The sequence below is a fragment of the Oryzias latipes genome, chromosome 18, assembly GCF_002234675.1.
Source record: "Oryzias latipes chromosome 18, ASM223467v1".
Lineage (NCBI taxonomy): Eukaryota > Metazoa > Chordata > Actinopteri > Beloniformes > Adrianichthyidae > Oryzias > Oryzias latipes.
The window spans coordinates 11,737,539-11,760,427 of NC_019876.2; the positions used below are offsets into that span (position 1 = coordinate 11,737,539).

Consider the following 22,889-nt stretch of genomic DNA (forward strand, 5'->3'; position numbering starts at 1 on the left):
AACAGGAGTGGGTGCGCACTGCCCTCATTTCCCTTCATCTCTTTATTTACCGTCTTGCCCGTTAGCTTACAGCTCCTCACAACCCCAACCTAACATTACCGGTGCAGCAAACATGGTGAGCAGTATCAGAGCTCTGCAGCCGTACAGTTTGGAGCCAGATGCCAAGTCGGAAAAGAAAAACAAAGACGTATTTGGATCCATTTGTCTGCAAGTGGATGAATCAGAATGAACCAGAGCAAGGAGCTTGTTCCAAGCTTGATTTTTCATCTGTTCCTGATTCACACCAATTGAAATAAAGAAATATTCTAAAATGCAATTTTAAGCTTAGTTTTTTCTCAATAGATGTCTTCCATCATGAGAAGGAGATTTATTCCAGTGCACATCCTCTATAACCAGATTTGTCAACCTTGTTTCTTGCGGTTCACTTTAGCATTTAATTACAGACAACAGTCTAAGCCTGTACTGAAATATAATTTACTTAATTGTATGCTTTTAGAGGACATGGAAGGCGAACAGAACAATGAAGCTGGAAAAAAAGGAGGCAAAGAAAAAGGAAGTTATAATAACAGTTCCCTTTTGAATACAAATCTTAGCTGCATAAAGAGTATAGGACAGGTGTAATGAATGGAAAGCAGGGAGATTATCTTGGAATTATAACCTGAGAGGGTTAGAGACCCTGCAGGAGACCCGAGTCCGGTTCTATGGCGTCAATAAAGGCCCGGGGAGGAAGAGGAGAAGGAGGAGGAGCAGATGGGAGAGAGGTGTTGTATTTCCAACTGTTGCATCCGACTCAGAACTAGGTCAACTTCGATTAGGGGAATACTACTGAACTGTGGCTATAACCATGGACGTGTCCGACGGTTATCAACACGGGAGGACGATACGTCACTCCGCGTATTTGCTGGTTCAACTAGTAAAAAACGGCAACAAAATAAAAGTGTCGTAAAGCAGCAACACTGACTAAATATAGCTGTGTAAGCTGCTAGCTTTACTTAACTGCAGGTAAAGCCATGCTAACGCACTTCAAACAGTCCTTAACTTTAACTAACAAACTGGTAAGGCCCAACTGTGCCTTTAGAAAGACAACGTGAGTACTTACCAGCTGTTTACACAGCGGAGAGAGGCGCCGTTGACATGTAAGCAACTTGCCGTATTTGCCGCCCAATATATTCCGTATTCGTGCGTCGCAGGTTAAACCCCGCGCGGGGAGAGGCGCGAGCGACCGGGAAAGACTCCGCACAAACTTCGCAGGTCACTTCCCCCGCCACTCATCTGAAGTTGTCGGCAGAGGTAGGCGCCATGTTTGTGTCTACGATGGGAGTTTTCTTCCTAAACGTTCCCCCCTCCCCTTCCCTGCTCAGACTGGAACCGCCCAGAGAAGAGAAGCGAGTAGTCAGTTGGTGTTCAACCGACCATCCTGACGAGCAGAGAATGTACGAGTGATAGCTTCCGGAAGATCCTTTCAAATTAAGACCGTTGATGGGTCAGTAAAACAAAGTGTTTTCACCACATACATCTTTTTACTCATATTATTAAGTCATGTCAAATTTTGAAATTTGAATTACAACACACTTTTTCTTATTTGTTTATTTATTTATTTATGGGGGGGAGGGGTTAGATAAGAGGAGACACCCAGCAATGTAATTAAATGCATTATTGTAAATTTTGAATACAAATAAATATTTTGTAGGGTTGTTTCCCCCTAAGGCAAAATGAATAAATAAATATCCTTCGAAAAGTGTTTTAGAAATCCACGATAGTAATTAAATACAAGAAAAAATGCTTTTAAAAATGGAAGTGATACTATACTTTTGGTTTTTTGTAACAGTGGTTTTCATGCTTTTTTTAAGGTTTACCTCACTGTTAAAGTTTTTAAACCTTTCCAATCAAGGAAATTAAAGGTAAGGACCTTTCTTTTATTAAGAAAGAGACAAAGCTTTAGCTGCATTAAATATGACACTTAAAAAAACATAGCTTAGCTAATAAATTATATAAACATAATAAAAAAATGTTATCTAAAAATGTACGTTTTATGTATAAAAAAATGGAAGGTAGCCTTTGCAGTGCTGTTAAATATTAACATAATCCACATTGTGTTAAAAAAAATTGGAAAGTATGGTTCTTTTCAAAAGTAATTTACGACGCAACTGCGGAATTATTTTGAAGGTAAGGCACTCCAACTTCCTGTTGTCACTGCCAACTTTCCTCATAATGTTCTGCTATGGTTTTCAGTTTTTGAAACCCTTCACATATTGAAGTGAATGCTTTAAAAAAGTAAACAAGTGTCAGGAAATCCCAGAAACCGCAAGAAGCCTTAAATTCACTTTCAGGGTCTATCAGGCATGAAATCCAATTACACAAGTACAGCAAGTCATTAGTGATTGATACACACCACAAATTCTGTTTTTGTATAAGGTTTTATGAATTTTGAACAGAAATATTTGCAATTTAGAACAAAGCCCTGGACATGACATAAAAATATAATAAATTAGCCTTTTTTGGCCACAAATTAGGACTATTGGGTTTTGCAGGCACTAAATTTGGCATTTTATTAGCATTTTGTGGAAATAAATTAGCATTTTGTGGCCATGAACATGCATTTATTAGCCTTTTGTGGGCTTATTTAGGATTTTGTGGACACAAATGAGCCTTCATTAGTATTTTTTGGGCCAAAGGGACAAATTAGCACTCTATTAGTATTTTGAGAGCACAAATTAGTATTATTTTGGTCACAAATTAGCCCTTAATTTGTATTTTTTAGGAAAAGGTTAGGATTTTGTGGGCACAATTAGCACTTTGCATTGTGCAGGCACAAGTTAGACTTTTCTGGGTACAAATTGGTTCTTCGTGGCTGCCATTGAGCATTATATTTGCCTTTTGTTGACACAAAGTAATAATTAACACAAAATACCATTAAAATTATAATTTGTGGCCACAAAATATTAAATTGTTAACATAAAATGCAAATTTGTCCATGTACATAATACTAATTCATGGCCATTATTTAAAAGAACACTTGGTTTTGTGTTTTTGTCAGTCATGTCCAAGGCCCTGTAAATTGGTGCCAGTAAAATGATCATTTGTGGCCAACAAATACTAAATTTTGACCACAAAATGCTAATTCCTTCGCACTAAATACTAATCGATAGCCGAGAGTTAATGATCTGAGAGAACAATGTGGCTTTTTTTTTAATGTTAGATTCGGGGCTCTGTAGTTTAGAACTGTGGACCAGTTTTCTTCAATGACCCATTCCGATGAAAATCGTGTTTTTGTTGTTTTTTGATGGAGGACATGTATAAAGAAACATAAGGTTGAAATTGTATTTTTGAGTATTTCTTTATTCAAATTGGTTTGAATGAAGAACGGACAAAAAAACTGACGTTTCAAACACCGTATTGTGACAAAGGCAGGCTGTAAGCTCCCTGCTCTTAGCTCTCAGCAGCAGGGAAAGGGTAAGGGGGGCGGGGTTCCTACACACCAAGTCCTGTCCAGAACTCAGAGGCAAATTTTTACTGAATTGCTACCAAATAATCATAATTTAAGACCAGTGGGAACGCCTTTAGAATAGACTAAAATGAGCTCAGTGGGACTTAAAGTCCATTTATTTCCATTTTCTTCACCTGCATAATCTACACAAACAAAACACCCAAATCATAATTTGAAAGAATTCTTAGTTTTATTAATCGTTTTAAACTCTAAAATCAATGTTAAAACTTAAGAGTAAAATGGATGTAATTTATTTTACAACTTTGTACAAATTTATTTCACATATTAAAATCAAAGTAAGAGATGAGGAATCCTTTCTGTGGGCTCAGTCAAAAGTTCATGTCATTTATTGGAGAGAATGAAATGAGCTTGGGAAGGTCGTACTCCTTTGCGGGTGAAGGAGTCTCCAATGAATCTAAATCCAGAGAAAAAACTTTGGGTTTCTCCTCTGATGGATCGGCTCCCATCAGCCAGTCTCTGTCCAAACTGAAGTCTCCCATGAGGCACTCTGTCGTCTTTGCCCCCTCGCTGTTGGCACGTTGACTCTGATCCAGGGGACGTGAAATAAAAGGCTTTGATCCAATCTGTGGTAAAGTGATGAGCGGCTCTTCATCCTCCTCACATTTCAAATCTACACCATCGTAATCCTCGTCAAGACCCAGACTGTCCAAACTCGGTATTTCGGGCAGGGTTTCGTGCTCGAGGCTGAACTGGACGGCGCTGCTGCCTGTGCCGCTGGGGCTGTCAAGGGCCTCTGCGATTGTGTCCCATGACACGTTGCCCTGAAATGAGACTCCCTGTTGGCAGACAGAGGGAGCGTCCCGGATCTCCATGGAGGGGCCAGCATTGGAGGTCACAGTCTGAGGGGGAGACTTGGTGCTGCGCGTGTCACCCGGGGGACCGACTCCCCCGACCGGGCTGTCGTTCAGCTTCGCAGCTGGACAATTCTTCTTCGCGTTGTCTTCTTGAACCGCCCTTCTCCAGGAGCTTTTCACATCGTTAACTTTAAAAAAGGGGGAAAAAAGAAAAAGATAATTTAACTTCTAAAAACCATGAAGGTTTGCCTACATTTACAAACTATTGATTTGAAAAATTCCTCACTCAGGCTCTCTGGTGTCCGTGGAAGCTGCTTTTTGGTGGCGAAAGGATCCTTGGAAAGAGCTTTCAGAAGTGCTTCAAAGTCCAAGCCCTTCTCCCTGCCCTCTGAAGGCCCAGAGGAAGCTACAGCATCTGCAAGCTAAATCCCAGACATTACATGGCGTTTCTATGGCAACACCAGAGACGACGCCAGCGACGCATAAACAACACACACTTTTTGACATACAGCAACTCTTCTTAACATGAATCAGCTGATTGACATAGATTGCGTGAACACTTCAGTGTAAGGATGCTTTCCTCTGCTTCAGAACCCGCTGGAATTTCCTCAATTACGTTAATGCATGAAGAGTTACGGTAGTCAAATAGCAAAATTCAGGTGTGGAAGGGTTAAACATCAAAAACTGCACTCAGAAATACCTGATCAGCAAGGTTATCGCACTCCAAGTCTAAAATCTGAGTCTGGGTCTTTACAGGAGCAGCTTTCGGAAGAGCGGTCTTTTTCACACTGGCCTGAATAACAATGAAAGGTTTGGAAAAATGAGGATTCAGAGTCAAAATAGTCATAAAAGTAAGGAACCTGGGATGCTGACAACAAAAGTTCTCACAATAGGTGGTGAGGCAGCCTTTTGAGGGGGAGATGGGGGAGTGTCGACGAGCCAATCCAAAGAGGTTTTTCTCCGTGGAGGCCTGGGGGACGGGCTTTCAGATGACTCCGCTGTCCCATTGCTGGTGCTGTTTCAAGAAGCACGGTTAGGGATTCAATCCTCTCAAAACAAACTGCCATCGAACAGGCAGGACGGGTTCAAACATTCACACACTGCAAAATATTGGATCATTGTACAGATTTCAAACCTTGTTTTTGGGACTTTCATGATATATTCCCACTTAAGCTGTTCAACTTCTCTTTGCTCGACACCTTTGCAAGCTGTTCTCTAAATTATTATAGTGGAGAATGTTGGGTCTAATTAAGAGCCAGAAATAGAAAAATTATTAAAGTCAATTTTGCTCAATTCTTTTGACAATAGAAAAAACAGCTTAAAACAACACTTTTGGTTTAACATAGTGTTTTAAAATTCAGTAAATGTTGACAAGTTCATTGTCATTATTTCTGGAAACAAAAAAATTTGATTTGCCAGTACGTTCAAAGCATAAGTGCTACTTTTAGATTTTATGATGATTTATTAAGATGGACCAACTTATACTAAGACCATTTTCTCATTTTGTAAATATTTTAATATAAAATGAGACTTTTCCACACTCGTTTTTGTAAGTCATTTAAAAAATAAACAACAATTAGGTACAAGAAAACTCAAAAATACAAACCATTTGCTTAGAAATAGCAATAAACATATGTATTTTTGGGCTGTATATCATTCAATTTTAAGTTTTTAAGCTTGATTTTTTGAACGCTTGTGTGGAACTCATTGTTTCTAGATTTTGATCTCTTATGAGATTTCTTGTTAGGTAAAAATGACTTGCTGCATGGACTGAGAGTTTTCCTACTTTCTAATGAGTTTCTTCTTAAGATCAGTGTTCTTTTTTTAAGCTTCTGCTACAGTGTCTGCTCCGTATCTGTCCGTGGCGATTTCTCTCAATTCGCCGCGGTCATCAGAGAGCAAGGATTCTCTAGGGAGGACCAGTGACAGACAGCGCACACTTCTGGACTGTCCAGGTATCTGCCTCCCATCACAGACAAACTCAGCCTTATAACGAAACGACGAAGCTGGTTCAAAGGTGACTTTACCTGATGGGAGTATAAACGCCAGGGTTAACAGGCTCTTGGGATTCCCTCTCTGGAGGCTTGTCTAAAAGCAAAAAATGAAAATAAATAAATCAGTCATGCTGATGCTCCTCAAACAGACTAAACGTAACCCGGCTATGCTCACCAACAAGCTTTGCAGGAAACTGGGAGAAGACACTGCTGCTGTAAGCAGACTCAGCGGCAGGTTCGAAAGACAGGGGGGCCATAGGAGACAGGAAACCAAGAGTCTGAGGACAAATGGAGGAGTAAAACAATCATTTAAGAGAAAGAGATTCAGATTAAGCTCAGTGTGAAGAGGTGACTCACAGGATCGTTATTAAGAAAAGACATGAGGGGGGTCCCTTCCAGAGTATCCATCCACCGTCTGTCCCAGTCAGCCTCCAACTCTTTGATGGCAAACCTGAGCTGTGGAATTTCTTCTTTGGAAATCTTCTGCCTATAGATGAAGCAATCATTAATTTCCAAATATACAGAAGAAGAAAAAAAATTCAAGATTCACTCCAATGACAAAAATATTGCTTCAGGTGTTTAACATGTTCTTGTGGCATTTTTCTGCTGGAGGACATGTGTAAAGAAAATTAAGCTCACAAATTGCATTTCTGAATATTTCAGAAAAAAAAAAAAGGAAAAATAAATGCGGTTCAAAAAACATCTTAATGGTGATGTAGAAAACGCGCTGGGCTGCTACCGTGACTCTGCAGAAACTAGGTCCTAGAACAGTGGTCCCCAACCCCCAGGCTGTGGACCAGTACCGGTCCGCTTGGTACTGGGCAGCAAACAGAAAAAAATACCTACGCTAACTTTGATCATTTCCGTTTTGTTTATTTTCTGATACTAAAGGAAGTTTCATTTTGGAAAACTACCGGATTCTGTTCACCACATCCGTCTGTCTTGACGCGTCACGTGACTTTAAGCAGCTGCTCGGACCGCTAAGTTAGTAGTTCAACACTTAAAAGCCAACAAAACCCAAACAATTCAACGTATTTGGAAAGTTTCCTTGGAGAGAAAAGAGTCAGTGAGGAAACTAAAGAAGAGTCTTTGGCTGCAAAGAAAAATAAAGCTGCTATTTACAGACAGAACTAGAAGTTTTCCTCCAAATGCGGATTTTTATTAAGAAAATTGTTTTCACGTATGTCCTACTCCAAATGCAGCAACTGACTTTCAAATGTTTTACAAACACAGATAATGAAAATGCAGACACAGTGGATTCATGTTTATTATCATATTTATAAAATACCAGTTTTACGACGGTAGTGTCATTATTTCTGCTTTCTTTTTTCATCATTAAAAGTTAGACCCGGCTGAAGTTAGCATCCAGTTGTTAGCATCCACGTTGACGTCAGAGCTGTGACGGTGTGGTATTTTTGATCACCGCGGTAATGAACCAGCAGGGGGCGCCGTGTCGCGGTTAACCGGAGAATGAAGATTCAATTCAGTTACTGATTAGTGGAAACTTATAAAAAGGAAATTTAGGAATTTTCCTACAGCAAGGCTGAATTAAGCAGACATCTGTTAAGAGACTTGAGCAAAGAAAATGTTCCTAAAAAGAAACACAATGAATCAGAATTTATGTAAAAACAAAATATGATCTATCGTTTTGTCCTGAAAGATGATCTGATACTGGGTTTAGTTCTCAGTGTTATAATGGTGTTCAATTAATTAAAAAAATGCTTGTTTTAATTGCATTATTTACAAAACTGAAACAAATCAAAATTTTTGTTTCATTGGATCTTTGTTATCTGAAAAAAATGTAATGTTTTCAGGGATTTTTTTTATTTAAACTTAATTTTTTTTCGTAGTATTTTCATTTGAAAAATTGGTTTTCAGAACCAGGAAGCTTAAAAATATTAAACTTGAACTTCGGCCCTGTTTAGACCAGTCAGTGAAGAATCATCTCACATTAAACCGTTCCGCGCCCTGAAAAAGGCTGGACACCACTGTCCTAGAACATTTTGATTAGAATTAAATAAACCCAAATGATTAAAAGATTTCTCAAAAAGTAAAGACTTTAAATACCTGATAAGGCAGAGGTCCTGCAGCACATGGGTCATATGGCGACACTTTTCCTGCAGTTGCTGAGCACTGATCTGTGGCTTGGAGGCTGCGGAGACCTGACACCGCTCCTCTCTCAGGGACCTCAAAGCATGGTTCATCAGCTCCACGACGCAGAGCAGGTTTAGTTTCCCGCCTTCATACACATTCCCTGAAGTCATCTGAGAAACATGCACACATCAGCAAACTTTGAATAATGTTAGACGTTTCTAGTGCTGCAGTTTATATACCGTCATAATTAGTATCACTGATCTAGAACAATTAATGCATCTTGGAAGCTAAAACAGCATCTGACTGAGCACGCGATTGCTTCCAAAATATATTAAAACTTTATTTTTGGTTGATGACTGCAATAAGACTAATTTTGCAGAGTGGAAATCTACGGCTTCTCCCTACTTTACAGTGTGGCTCACTGACATGCCATCTCTCATCCACATGGAAAACATTCGCCATGGCAGGACTGCCTCAGTCAATCTTCACAATAAACTCTGGACACCATTTCTAAATCACTTTCAGAAAGTTCAAATTATTTAGCTCTGTATTGAGACTGCATTTTTCTTTCTTCTCTTTATGTCCCATTTGGACGGCCTGTAAATAAATATTTAATAGATTGTAACTGGCAATTATTTATGTACTTGTATTTCTTTTCCAATTCTGTTTTGTAATGATCTAAAGAGCACCTGAACTGTTTGCTTTGCTTGTCTGTGATTTGGTATATTTGAAAACGAAAACAAAATATTGAAGAAGAAAAAACAAAAAAACTTTATTTTTCACAAAAGGATATATTTTATTTTCAATTTCCAAAACTTTTCTGGGTTTTTCATGACCGTACAAACCCTGTGGACACATTGTGACGGTAGTTCCCACAGACCATAATAATAATGCAGAATATTCAGCCACCAGCTCTCTAATGTTATGAGGATGCTCCAAATAAAGGTTTTCAAACAGCAGATTAACATTTAATATTAATAAATTACCAGTTTAATAATTTCGTCGCACCTTAAAAGATGGACAAGGCTGAAGAAGTAGGTGTCTATTTAATGGAGAGAATATATATATATATATATATATATATATATATATATATATATATATATATATATATATATATATATATATATATATATATATATATATATATATAAAAATCTATATCACATTTGGTTCCTACACTAAGTCAAGTGAACAGGTAAAGTTTAAAGCAGCTGCAGATGTTTTACAGTAGATGAAGATAAACTTTACCCTCAAAAGTTAAGGGAAATTGGAGGCTTAAAAAAAAGAAATCCCACTTCAGCCTCTAACAGCAGCATCAGAAGAGAATGTCATGTCAAACAGATTTAAGAAAAGATTAGTACTAAAATGTGGTTTGTTGTGCATAAATCTCCAGTCTGAGACCTGTTGTGTCATTTTTACCTGTTGTGGGAGCTTCTCAACTTTTTCCAGAAGGCAGCGAGGAATTCTGAGGGTTTGGTTTGTTCCGTCCAGGACATGTCGATCCACGTCGCCATTCAAAACACTTTCAACTGCACTCTGCTCTTCTTTAATGGTTAACAGCATCCCTTCGATGTCTGACCACAAGGACCGCACCTTCAAAATTAAGAATTTATCAGATTTTTCTCAGAGTCTCCTATTTCTGTTATCAAACAGCAGTAAACAGATTAATTTAGAAAAAACAAATCATAAAAAGTGTTATTTTAGGAAGAAGGTAGAATAATAAATAAAAACATACCTTTCTAGTCTTCTCAGCTAGAACAGCTTCATCATGTGTAGAATCACTGTTGTGGCGTCAAAAAGCAGATACTTGCTTTTTTTAAATAACATTTTATCATATTTTTGGAAACCTTTGATTAAAAGGACAGAAAAATTCTACATACTGTGGTTCATAGTACGTGGCCCCTTCTGCTTTGATCTCCTTTATAGATTTCACAATAACCCTAAAGAAACATGGAAGACGAAGAACTGAAATTCTTCTAAACAATGAATATACTTTCTGCAAACAAAAACACAATATATCATGAATGAAAATCCAGTTTTCCAACTAAATGTCATTTAAAAGAACTGATTGTTTTCCCATAGATACATTTCAGGATGTATATAGCAGTTGTTTCATTGACCACCATGAAAGACAAAAAAGAAATTAGCAACCCCTTTAGCAGCTGTCACATGACTATCAGCAAATTAGAGAATGAGCAACAGGTGAGAGGTTAAAGACACGCTAATGAAAATCTTGTTTTTGGTGTTTCTAACAGGTTCTTGTGACATTTTCTGATGATGGAGGACATATATTAAGAAAATTGAGCTTAAAATTGCATTTCTGAGACAAAAAGAATGTTGGAATAAGATTGTATGTGACGTAGAAATTACACTTAGCGGGATACAAGTCCCCTGCTCCGCTCCACTTTGGCCGCATTTACACTGCATGGTTCAAGTGACCCAATTCCGATTTTTTCCTCTTCACACCAGTGAACGTGTAAGCAGGGCAAAAACGCATGGATTCCGATTTTCTCAGATTGGATTCAGGCCCCACTCATATGTGGAAATAAATCGGATACGTGCATTTGCATGTGCCACGTAAGCAGACAAATCGGATATTCCCCAGTAAATGCGAGTCGTACGTCAGTGACGTCAACTCAGGACACCACCAACTGAGATCACATGACTTATTAAGTTGCTCTTGTGCGCTGATTTTACTGTTTGTTTCAGGACAGCTGGAGCCCCATCAGCATGTTACCTTTCAGCCTCAGGCTTCAGACCGAAGTCGGAAACCGCTGTTATTTCCGGTCCAGTCCAGAAATCTAGGAATCCCAAGGCTAGAAGCCGTTTATTTCTTTGCTTGGATCAAACTGTTAGTACAACACAACGTCTGCAAACACTTCCTCGTTCAAAACTCAGTGAGAGCACATCAGCCGGCCGAGCAGCCCTTCTTTTTCCTCTCCCGCGCATCCCCTCTCGCCTCATCCTGGAGCGCCCAACGCAACGCCTCCTTTCGTCGCTGCGTTGCCTCCATGACAACCGCAGTCACACACAAAAAATACAACAAAGGGGGGGGGGGGGGGGGGGGGGGCAAATTTGCTTGTTTCTTTTTCCCCATGCTAAACGTTTGTCGTTTGGACCAACACACATCTTCTAAATGTGCTTTTATTACTGTTATGATTATTATTAAGGGCCTGCTCGCTGATAATTTTTTAAATCCATGCGGTCAGTTCTCAGGTCCGGGAGTCCGGAAAATGCTGCCACGTAGTCCTCAGAACGTGTACGTTTGATAGTTTCAGCACTGTATAGTGTAAATGCAAAAAACGGATACGGGTCACTTTTAAAAGATGTGACCTGTGATATTTTGGATACTTCATTGCCATGTTAATTTCTAAAAGTTAATTTTTACAAAATAATTTAAGTAATTCATCTTTGTCATGTGCTTCATTGATACTTCAAGATTCTTAACTCCATCTGATAAAAGCTAGGAACCAGATAATGATAAATCATATAATAAAATGGTTACAGTAGAACAGGGGTGGGATTATATAAGTTCGCTTCCTTCCACTCTCTTTCAAGCAATATTTAATTTTATGTCTTACTCTAAGTTTGATTAGTTATTGTATGAATGTATAACTGATGATTGTATTGTTTTGTGTATTATTCCTATTTGATTGCTTGAAATAAACCATTTCAAATAAAATGTAAGCGGGTCTTCAAAAAAATCGGATATAGTCAGAAAATCGGATATGGGCATCAAGACCTGCAGTGTAAAAGCAGCCGTGATGCTTCCGCTTGCAGACAATTAGATCCATCTATATCTTTATTGACTTCTGGCTCAAAACTGTACGGCTGGATAGCTCCAACATTGCTTGCCATTTTTGATGCAGCTGTAATGTTAGGTTGGGGCGTGAGGGGCTGTAAACTCGCAGGAGAGCCTGTCAACAGAGAGTTCTCAGTAAAGGTTGACGGAAAGGGGGTGGGTGAATGGATCAACACCAACAACGCTGAGGCGAATTTCTAATGAACTACTGCCACTCTGCAGAAACTATGTCCTAATAATTGTGAGAGAGAAAAATACTGGTACTAATAATTTGTCATTACTAAATAAATGTTACTTACTGGGCTTGTTTCTGGTAATCGTGGAGAAAACGGTCTTGATCGACTGCAGCTTTGATAAAGTGTCTGCGGATCAGGCAGAACCTTTTTACTGCTGTGTCCAAACTGGTGGCTGGAGCTGCTGCAGCCTCGGGAACCCAACAGTCATCTGCCAATAATAAAATTTAAAGTCATTTAGTGAGCCTGCTATTAGATCTAAACGCAGACAAGTTTAATCTAAGATGCCAGAATTGACACAAAAACTATGGTCTATCAAGGAATACCTGTGGTGAATGCTTTCATTTCCTGCAGCATGACGTGATGGGCCAAGTGAAGCATCAAGTTGGTAAACTTGGGGCCTCCGGGCGACAGAAACAGCGATGCCACAACTTTGGATCCAGCATTTGCTGTTTCATCCTACAATTGATTAAAAACAAGAATGCTAGCATATCAAAATGTACTATAAATTGCATGTAAAGTTAAATCAAAGCAAAACAAAAAGTTAAAATAACAATAATAATAAAAAAACAATGCACAAAAAGATCTATATATTGCGAGAACACCATTTTTTAAAACACACTTCACAGATTGAGTTTTAAAATAAAAGTAGGGTTTTCTGAGATTTTACTTTGAAACAATTAGACACAGTCACCTATTTACTGAATATTTCTTAAAATTCTCAATACAGATTCTCACACTGTGGCACATAACTCACAAAATGTATTTTTTTTTCTTTTTTGCAGTTTTTTTTAAAAGAGGTATTTAAATAATGATAAGATTCCTGACAACTGCATTGAATGACAGTCGGTATCATGTTTAATGCAGAAGGGAGAAAAAAATACACAAAATAATGTGAATTCATATAATAAAGTAAAAAAAAAATCATCTAATCGAATAATGAGAAGTAACCAGACTTACCCAGATTTCTCTTAACCAGCCACAGGTAATTTTCCGGAACTCAGCATCAGCTTTTTGGTTTAAAACAGGCCAGCAATGCCTGGATCACAGTAAAAAGTTGAATAAGAGTAGGAATGTTAACAACTGTGGCAAAGGTACCTGATCGAACGATAACTTTACCTATAGGCGTCATGAAATCGAGTCGGGTTTAGTTTCTCCAGAAGGAAATGAGTCACAATGTAGAAAGCCTCCTTGTTAGGTGTTTTGAACATATTTCTAATAAACGCAAAGAATATACAAATTTAAATAAATAAATTAATCAATCAATAAAGACGAGAACCACAAATATCGAAATTTTTAGGTAATCCTGTGCAAAAACAAGACTAGTCACTGCGGTACTCCAGATTATATTACCACACACACAGAAAAAAACAAACTCACGGTCCCATGTTGAGATGTTTAACGTTGGCTTTTCCTGCGACAAACGAAGCCGCACTTTCTGGCTGAAATCCCAATCCAAGAAGAGAAAACCACAGAAGTTGTCCATTCTTCTTTTGCATCAATGCAGCATTCGCCATTATTAAGAGTTAGCTTTTTTTTTTTAGCTAACAGTAATGTTCACCCTTTGCCAACGACTTGCCTTTATGAAAGAAACCATTAATCCAAAAATAAAGTATAAATAAACGCTAAAAAGTTATGTTAAATCAAAAAGGTTTGCATGAACACATAATCTACTTTTAGATTGAATGTAAAAAGGAATTTCGCTGGAAAAGGACAAATAACACCAATGCGCGTAGCCAACCGCCAATTTTCTAAACGCGACCCGGATGTCGTCGAAAACATCTTCCGGTGGAAACAAACTGCTCAGTGGATTTTCAAAATAAATATGTCCATGAATACTTTTTAAAAAAATGTTATCTCTGAAATGCGATTTTTTTTTTTGTTTATTAACACGTACAGGTCTCTTGAAAGTTATCATCCCACTTATACCATGGTCACTTACAAAAAGAAATAGTTAATCAATTTTTGGTACTTCTATTTAGTTATTTTTTAGGATTTTAATCGTTTTTCACAAAAAGCTGACTTTTTGATAGGTGGTGAGGTGCGTTGTCGTGGTTACAGCAACAGAACTTGCACCGACTGACCTCACACTGGATCAGCTGGTTTTCAGAAGTTAAGCAAAGTATCATTTCAGAGAGAAAGTCCCCCCCTTTTTGCTTGTTTTTTGTCCATATGATGAAGTAAAGGTTAGTTTCAAAGAAACAAAATCCAAAGTCTAAAAAGTTCAATTCATCCATTGTTACCTCCTTGTGTCCCATCTCCTCCTTTTTATTCTTTTCTCGTTCTCATCAGTAATATTTTTTAAAAACAGTTTACGGGGTATCTTGGCCAGAAATTTGTAAAATACACGTAAAAATTTAAATCAATTAAGTGGCCCCTACCATGTATTTTAAACCATGAGGTTACTTAAAAATCTTTAATTTGTCAAAAAAACATAGAAAATCTGCCTATTAATTCAGTGTTCCTTAAATCTGGTTGTTATTAATGACTTTCTGTGGTGCACAAAAATCTGTCCAAATATTTGACTTGTCAGATGTGCTGTCCTTCAACGGTTACTGAATGAGTTTACGTAAGTTTACTTTTTAAATCTAAAAGCTTTTTATTTTTCTTTAACCGGAGAGCCACAATGTAGGGGTAAAGCCACAGGTTGGACTAAACCATTTTTTGCCCCAGGGTTGTTAATTTTCTAACAATACTGACCTAAGGAGCTGTAGAAGTATTTTATTAAAATGAAAACACAGACCATAAAAAAAGTTATCATTCATCCTTTTTTTTTTTATTGCAGATCATATTTAAGTTTTTCATTCCTCACAACAAGTGATTATGCAAAACAGAGCGGTAGAAACAAACATTTCTTGTGTTTCTTATCATTGCAGTTCTTTTAAAACCAGCTGGCAGCATTCGCCCACTTTGGAGGGATCAGAAACTGAAGAGAATTTGGAAATCTGAGAGTTGACGCCCAAAGAGCGTGCTAAGTCCCGGGCTGTCTGATCTGAGAACACAGTGGTTCCTAAGGCCACCAGCAGCCTGAAAATAGCCTCCTTGTCTTGCACCGTCTCCAGCGCCCTGCTGGCCACAGACAGGCACTGCGCCTTGGCCTCCAGATCGGGCTGACTGTGCAGGCAGCCGGCGTAGTTGAGCACCAAAGTGGCCAGGGCGACGTGGATGTTCTTATTGCAGACGGCGGCCAAGTCGGCAGCGCGCGACAGCACCGTCTCCCGCTGGGCCATGAGGAGAGCGCGGCCGTGCCTTCCGCTGAAGCAGTTGCACAGAGTCCGCAGAGCTAGCATCTGGTTGGCAGGACGGCCCTCGGGCCTCATTAGGCTCAGCAGGTGGTTGCACAGTTGGACTCCCTCTGCTTCTCCACAGAGATTCTCATTAACCTGCGGATGGCGCACCGCCAGCCTCATAATATCCAGGACGGGGAAGACTATGTCTGCAACATGGAAGAGGATTAATTTGGTTAGACAGAATTTAAGGGAACGGAACCCAAAGGTGACCGTTACTGTACCTTCAGGCAAGTGTGAAGCCTTCCACAGCAGGTTGATGTCCTGAATAGTGAGTGGAAATTCAGAAGAGTTGGCTCCACACGCTAGCAGCAGTCTCTCCAGGCTTTCTACAGTTTCCTCAGAGAGCTTGTGTTCTGGAGGGGCTCCTCCATTCAGCTCCTTCAACTTGGCTGGTTAAGAAATGAAGAAAGATATATGACAAGAAGTGCAAAACAAGATTTACTCTCCAAACTTCTCCATTCTCAGAATATCTTCACCACTAATAATGTAACAGTAAGGGAAAAAAAACAAAAACAACCTGTATTTGGGTGTAATTTAGGAATAATTGTTCTATTATGGTAATAAAAAAATGGCATCATAATTCATTATTTTTTTAAGATGATGCCACATCTAATTAGTGACGACTCAGTAATTATAATGGGTCTTTAAATACTCAATACTTCTCAGGACTTTGAGAAGTTTTTAAGAAGAGGCTCGAGATCCACCTTTTTAACATGGCTTATCCAATCCGTTGTTCATTTAAAAAAATATATTTATATTTTTGTAATTTTTACTGGTCATAATTTCAATCTAAGTTAAATTTCCATTGATGTCGATAGACATCCCCTAAAAGTAACTCGCAGTTTGCAACACCATTACAAATATAACAAATCTCAGACTTTAGTGTGCTTGAAGTCAAAGTGCTTACAGATGATCTGGGAGGCATTGGCCTGGTCAAACGTCACGCCATCCGTCTTGGGGAAGTAGATGTTGGTGGACGTTTGTCTCAGAGCTGCTGAAGAGTAAGCTCCTCCTCCTTATCACAAACATCAAAGACGTAAAAGTTTCGTTTTCTTTCAAACACCACGTCAGTTTTCATCAATTCTCAGACATATTGCTGTGAACCAACTTCACACTCATTTTCTAAAACCCGACACCAATATTTATGTTAAATAGGCTGCTTTAACCATGTTCAGTGAAATAATTAGGGCTTTCTAATAAGGTCTCTCAATTAACTGTATTTTTTAGAGTATAAGTCGCAAAAAATAAAAAATAAAAAACTCAGGTGCGACTTGTATGAAAAAATGTATAAAAAATGTTATTTTCCCAATAACAGCCACTAGAGGGCACTGTAGGTGGGTGTATCAGTATTTGCTACTGACAGCAACGCAGAAGCGCTGCTCACACCCGGCTTGGACAAGTTTTACAAAAGTGACATAGTAAGAAGAACTCAACAACGTTAAAAGTGATTTAAAAAGTGTAGTTGATTTGTTATTTATGTTATCGGAATAATTGTTTGTAGGTTGCGCTAATATCCAAGATTTCTCCTATGTTTCATGAAGCTGCTGCAACTTAAACTCTGGAGTAACTTATAGTGAAGACAATAAGGTAATTGTGGACCTTTAGGGATGTTTTATGGTTTGGTCTGCAGCTTACCAGTGAATGGGTCAGCCACACCAACAGGAGCACTTGTGTTGGTGCCCGACCCTGGGATGTACCGACCCGCCCCTTTGAGAGAAGGAAAACCGATTAAATGTGCTTTACAAGTGTTTTTTTAACATGATAAGGGGAAAAAAAACAAAGATTTCGTACCCGTGAAGGGATCTGCTCCAGCGCTGTCTCTGTCATTAGACGAGCCGGGAATATATCGAGCTCCTCCTATGGCGGAGCAAAAATGTCAACACTGTCATGAAAGGATGAAATGAGCGGTTGCTGGTTCTTTATAAAAAGAATAGCTGGTGGTCTCACCAGTGAATGGGTCGCCACCGGCAGGCGGAGCTGGTCCCACCACGTGGCCTTTGGTGTTTTCAATGATAAAGTTAGCCACCTGGTCGAGGAACATGGGGCTGAGGTCGTTCTTCTGTAGAAAGTTGTGCGCCGTCAGCCAGGGGTCCTCGGTCACGTTGTAAGGAAGCTTAAAGGACGGCCCACCCTCGTTCACGTCGATGGTGAAAACGTAGTCGTACTCCTGCAGACACACGTCGTCTATTAATGGCTGCTGTCCTACAGAATTTCTTTCCCTTACACAAACGAGAGGCTTTACCTTTCCTTCATACGTCACATTCTTGGATGTTTGCTGGTTTGAGCCTCCGACTACGTCTCCGATTTTCATCCAGCGGCCGTCGCTGACACTCCACTGATACGCTTCCACCTTCTGTCCGTCTTTGATCAACCTCGTCTGTCCGTCGCGATTCCCTGAATAAAATGGAACCACTTTTTAAATACGCTTATATATAACCCTTTTAGACTGGAGATGCCGCCAGCGACACCTAAGTAACACGTGCTCTGTGACATACCATAAAACATTTTTATAAAACTGCGATCAGCGCGATTCTGATGCAGAGAAAAGCAGCTTTTCATAGCGACTTTGCACCAAAATGCAACACATTACTGACATTAAGTGCTGCACATCAGCGCAAAGTCGCTTTTTCCCCCACTTCCGAACCTGCCGGAATGATGTTGTTTAACGGCTGAAGAGTGCCTGTAAACACTGGCGTTAAAGCGTGGGACTATTTGGTTACCACGCTCATTGAGGTGTTCCCTTCCAGGCAGGTCCTCCATTTTGATGTCCCCAAGGTCTCCTGTTTTGGGGTCAATAGTGGTTTTGGAGAGCTCGTCCTCAAAGGCCTGCAGGTCCTCTGCGCTCGCCATGCGGTCCTCAGCGTGCGTGAAAACCCGAATAATGCCGTCGCTGCGGAAGAGGAGCGTCAGCGTTAGCCTCAGCTGTATTGGCGCTTCAAAGACCCTTTATTGGGTTCCTTCAAATGCAGAAGTAATGCCAAATTCAAACGTATTACATGTATATGTTTAAATATTTATGGTGAAACCTGATCACAGAGATTATTTTTGTGGACTGACTGGGTGCAAATGCAACTTTTATTACCTCGCACCGACTGCTATGTCCCCATTAGGAAGAATGCAGCAGCACCAGACAGACTGCGCAGGCAGACGAATAGTCTGACAGCACTCTCCTTGCTTCCATATCCGTAAAGTCCGGTCTTCCCCTGTGCTTATAAAATCTAGGCAAAAAAAGAACAAGTCAACATGAACCCTTGAGATCTTCAAAAATGGTTTAACAAATGTCTGCACAGCAGCGTGGGTATGAAATGTCGTGTGAGACGTCTTTCAACCTCGTCGCAATTAACCAACCTTGGCTATTAGGGAAGACGGCTAAGCTGTAGATGTAGTTGGTGTGACTGTAGTAGACCTGCACACATTCGCCCGTCACCAGCCACCTCCTGATACTTGTGTCGTTGCTGCAGGAGAAGAACTCTGTGCTGCTGATCACTGCTAGTCCCCTAACGCAGTCCTCATGACCTTAAATAATAAAACAAAAGAAACAAGAGCGAACATGTGAGAATGTTGACATTCACCTTTCGGCTTATCCCTTCAGGGGGTCGCCACAGTGAATCAGCTATCACTGATTTTTACTTTTACTCCGGATGCCTTTCCTGACACCACCCTGTATTTTGAACCCTTGTGACCACATAGTTAGGCAGAAGCGTGAAGGGTCTTGCCTAAGGATGAGGCCCATCGTGCCCACTTGTTTCCCATGCGCCAATCCTACACCCAGTCAACTGAGCCATCCAGCAGCTTGGACTTGTCCCATATAAATAAATGTTAAAATAAATGAATAAACTATGATTTCTTACTTTTCTGTTGTCAGTGCTGCATTATTCTGTCAAAAGCCAAAACCTAAGCTTTTGCAATCACTTCTTACTTTTCTTAATTTAAGCAAAATATCAAATAATCCCCGCAATTTAAGGAACAGGCTGAGTAATAAAGCAGTAACTAATATTTTATAAATCAAACTAATAAACCACTAGTGAACTACTCCGTAAGTTTCCTTTCATGAATCTGATACAGTTTATTTCACAACTTGGTGCTTTGGGATCAGTAGCAGCTGTAGTTGTATGAAAAGGAGGCAAAAAAACACCTTTCCTTTCTTCTGTAGTTTGGTTTTTAGGGAATAATAGTTTGCAGTCTGCGTTTTGGTACAATGTAGGCCAGGGGTGTCAAACTCATTCTCACCTAGGGCCACATCAGCATAGTGGTTGTCCTCAAAAGGGCCAGATGTAACTTATACATGTAACTAAATGTAATGAAAAATAAATGTAACTACTCCTTAATGTTAAATAACTCATTGTTTTATTTATTATAACTTTTTAAAGTGAAAATTACAGTTGCATAGAAAACATGTTTGCTTGTTACTCTAGCATAAATCCTTTAAATTTTGTCCGCTTATTAAAATCCACGATCAAACTGGGCTAGAAAGAACACGTCTTACACGTGTAACATTTTACAAATAAAGGCTGCACACAGCCTTGCATCCAACTGATGGTTTGATGACAACAATTTGTCTGCATACAGACCTGCAAACATTGAATAATTACAACTGCAGCTACACCTAAATAATATGTAATCAACTAAAAAAATATATTTATTTTAAGAAATTAACAACTTTCACGTTCCCGCAGGCCAAATTAAATGACAAGGCGGGCAACATTTGGCCCCCGGGCCTTGAGTTTGACACATGTTGATGTAGGCGATATGTTACCTCGTTACATTGTGGTTCACCTCTCGCTTTTCTGCTGAATTTCTCAGTGGAATTTTGCATGCTTCGTTTATTTAGTTATGTGTTTTAACAGCGCATTTATTCTGCATCCTGATTGACTATTAATGAAGTGCTGTGTCTCCTGTACAGACTGTGTTCCGTTTTCCAAATCTACATACATCTATGGCGAGCGGATCTTCGTTTTCATTCACTGGACTTATTTTTCTACGACAGTTAGAACTTTGAGTTAAAAACAAAAGAGAGCAGAATATGAAAATGTTCATGTTGGTCTGCGAAAGAATTCATTCTACTTCACAGATTACACCTATTAAGGGTTATTTTTTACAACGCAGCTGTTGTTTATTACTATGTTAGTAATAAACAAGGGAACTTGATACGCTCAGTGGGCTATTAGGTCTTTGCACAGTCATCTACAATGAGGCACACCCAGTAAAACAGGAGAATAAAGTTGAAAACATAAATTGAAATTATTCTTCTATTATTATTCTTCTTTAAATTTGACCAAATTGTTTTGTTTAACACAAAGGTCATTTCCATCGTTTATTTTTGTTTTTTTTTAAAGGTAAATATAGTTCAGATCTGATTCTATATTTAATGACATGATTACAGGGATGGGAAGCAGTGTTCCCTTCAAAAGAAGTAGATAGAAGAAAATGGAAACTCACCTGTAAATGTCCGCTCACATCTGCCAGCCTTCCAAAGCTTTATGGTCTTATCTGCTGATCCAGAAAGCATGAGGCCTTGCTCGGGTAAGATCAACACTGCCCACACGGCTGCAGTGTGTCCCTGAAAAAGCAGAAGGCAAAGTCAGTGATCACACTTTTACAACAATAACATGAGAAAACTAGGGGTGTAACGATTCAGTTCAATAACACTTCAATTCGTATCAGAATCTGTAGTTGAAAACACAGTTCATAGTCGAAATTGGTTCGTTTTGAACGATCCGGAGAGCTGATTAAAACTTTCTACCACACTGTATGGTCGTAAAATTCAAAGTGTTTCCACACATTGGACTATAATGATTTCTTTTCTGCCATCACGTATGTGTTGTCCACTGTGATGTCCCTTAGTAATTTTTGTGCTTTAGTAAAATAAATCTACTATGTCCAAGTGGGATTTTCCAAGATCGATAAATTGATTTATTTTATTTTGATATAGGAGTATAAAACCCTTCATCTGTTAATCGTTACACCCCTAATGAAAGCTGTTTGTTTTGTATAATTAAGCTTCAGCTTACTTGCAAAGTCATCATGCACTTTTCATTAAGCCACACTTTAGCCGTGGTGTCCCATGAACCACTCAGAAGTGTCCCGAACTTCCCAGAGGACAGAGTGCAAACTGCAAAAGGGAATAATAATAAAAAAATTAAATATGAATACATCAGACTGTGTGTTTAATCTTAATAATAATAATAAATAATTGTATGAACGAGCAACTCGCCTGTATTTTTGTGACCCTGGAGAGTATATAGAGGCTGTGGTCGGTCCAGTGAGAAAATACAAATGATATTATCGTTTCCACCAGTGGCAATCAGTCCACGGGGATATGTTTCACTGGGGGCAATGATGCACACGCACGATACAAAGTTTGAATGGCCAGCCATACATAGCATCTCAGAGAAACCTCTATCTGGGCTGGAGAAGAGAAACCAGAGACACCCTAAATGAGAGGAAGCTCAATAAAATGGTATAACACGAATTGAATCACAAAGTTGATACAAATAAGGCCCCAATATATGGTTCTGGCTAAACACTTTAGTGGAATTATGACAAAGCTAATTTGAGCCACCGTTACGTTAGCAACCTAGCTAGCCAACTCAGCAATTGTCAAAGTCTTTACGTCTTTATTACAATGTTGTGACAGTACAAAGTTGATGGTGGATGTTGTTGCTGACTACAGTTTTCACGTAAATAACCCTCTTTACCGGTCACTACAACGGTAAGTGTGTGAAAGAAAGTTATTAAGCAGAGAGGCTAATGCTAATGCTAGCTACCTTGAGTTCGGGACCCAGACTCTTCCGGTTCGGTCTCTGGACACAGACACGAAGGCTCCATCCGGAAAAGCAGCTGGTGCGACTCCTCTTACGTCCATCTCGTGTCCCGGGATGGAACATCTCAGTTTATATATGTTAGTGGAACTCATTTTGTGTCAACATTAAAATGAAATGAAACTACTTTTGTAGTGTAAAGCTAGCTAGCGTTGTCACCGAGCTGCTACAAGTATTAGCGGAAGTTAAAATTACGTCACGTCAGAGATGTCTTTTAAAATATTTTCTAGACACAAAAATATTTATTCTATCAAAAAATAAAATAAAATAAATGCATAAAAAATAGCCCTTGGGAGACAGAGCCTTTTAAAAATTGATTTGATTGATTTAAAATTATTTTTTAAAAATAA

The 22,889-nt window shown here is 39.1% G+C and overlaps 3 protein-coding genes and 1 non-coding gene across 9 annotated transcripts in view; all 4 read right to left on the reverse strand.

Annotated features, from left to right (window-relative positions):
- Window positions 1–1,415, reverse strand: part of dennd4c (DENN domain containing 4C) — a 48,312-nt gene extending 46,897 nt beyond the window's left edge. For 3 of the 4 annotated variants that reach the window (XM_011487386.3, XM_011487387.3, XM_020711607.2), the window contains exon 1: window positions 1,100–1,415. The gene's annotated coding sequence lies outside the window, so the exon portion shown is untranslated. The remainder of the gene's footprint in view (window positions 1–1,099) is intronic. The other variant, XM_011487385.3, reaches the window with a different exon arrangement.
- Window positions 1,416–3,655: 2,240 nt separating this feature from the next.
- haus6 (HAUS augmin like complex subunit 6) lies at window positions 3,656–14,217 on the reverse strand. 2 transcript variants are annotated; one of them, XM_011487388.3, is made up of 16 exons: window positions 13,809–14,217; window positions 13,548–13,643; window positions 13,389–13,467; window positions 12,755–12,887; window positions 12,495–12,639; window positions 10,274–10,333; window positions 10,129–10,174; window positions 9,813–9,986; window positions 8,364–8,560; window positions 6,654–6,783; window positions 6,472–6,574; window positions 6,330–6,390; window positions 5,191–5,317; window positions 5,003–5,095; window positions 4,589–4,724; window positions 3,656–4,490 (listed from the first exon to the last, which is right to left on the reverse strand). In XM_011487388.3, exons 1-16 carry the CDS (start codon window positions 13,943–13,945, stop codon window positions 3,817–3,819), a joined length of 2,391 nt encoding a protein of 796 aa, XP_011485690.1. In that variant the 5' UTR covers window positions 13,946–14,217; the 3' UTR covers window positions 3,656–3,816. The 2 variants fall into 2 exon arrangements, with proteins under 2 accessions (XP_011485690.1, XP_023822145.1); XM_023966377.1 differs by having other exon boundaries at window positions 6,330–6,391; window positions 6,425–6,574.
- Window positions 6,141–6,271, reverse strand: LOC111946363. The gene has a single exon (XR_002872043.1).
- A 965-nt stretch (window positions 14,218–15,182) lies between the features above and the next one.
- plaa (phospholipase A2 activating protein) lies at window positions 15,183–22,731 on the reverse strand. 2 transcript variants are annotated; one of them, XM_004079678.4, is made up of 14 exons: window positions 22,486–22,731; window positions 21,933–22,126; window positions 21,730–21,830; window positions 21,158–21,278; window positions 19,067–19,234; window positions 18,801–18,936; window positions 18,439–18,608; window positions 17,961–18,112; window positions 17,666–17,885; window positions 17,510–17,575; window positions 17,354–17,425; window positions 16,626–16,733; window positions 15,940–16,107; window positions 15,183–15,864 (listed from the first exon to the last, which is right to left on the reverse strand). In XM_004079678.4, exons 1-14 carry the CDS (start codon window positions 22,632–22,634, stop codon window positions 15,296–15,298), a joined length of 2,394 nt encoding a protein of 797 aa, XP_004079726.1. In that variant the 5' UTR covers window positions 22,635–22,731; the 3' UTR covers window positions 15,183–15,295. The 2 variants fall into 2 exon arrangements, with proteins under 2 accessions (XP_004079726.1, XP_011485691.1); XM_011487389.3 differs by lacking the exons at window positions 17,354–17,425; window positions 17,510–17,575.
- Window positions 22,732–22,889: the final 158 nt, after the last annotated feature.

Excerpts from the sequence above, each read along its gene's own strand:
- haus6 (XM_023966377.1), bottom strand. The coding sequence starts at position 13,945 with ATGGCGAATGCTGCATTGATGCAAAAGAAGAATGGACAACTTCTGTGG. Across the intron at positions 10,175-10,273 it reads GCCACGTACTATGAACCACA|TGATTCTACACATGATGAAG; the intron begins GTATGTAGAATT and ends ACGCCACAACAG. Across the intron at positions 4,491-4,588 it reads ACGGACACCAGAGAGCCTGA|TTAACGATGTGAAAAGCTCC; the intron begins GTGAGGAATTTT and ends CCTTTTTTAAAG.
- plaa (XM_004079678.4), bottom strand. The coding sequence starts at position 22,634 with ATGAGTTCCACTAACATATATAAACTGAGATGTTCCATCCCGGGACAC. Across the intron at positions 17,576-17,665 it reads CGGTGGCGACCCATTCACTG|GAGGAGCTCGATATATTCCC; the intron begins GTGAGACCACCA and ends GCTCCGCCATAG. Across the intron at positions 17,426-17,509 it reads TGGAGCAGATCCCTTCACGG|GGGCGGGTCGGTACATCCCA; the intron begins GTACGAAATCTT and ends CTTCTCTCAAAG.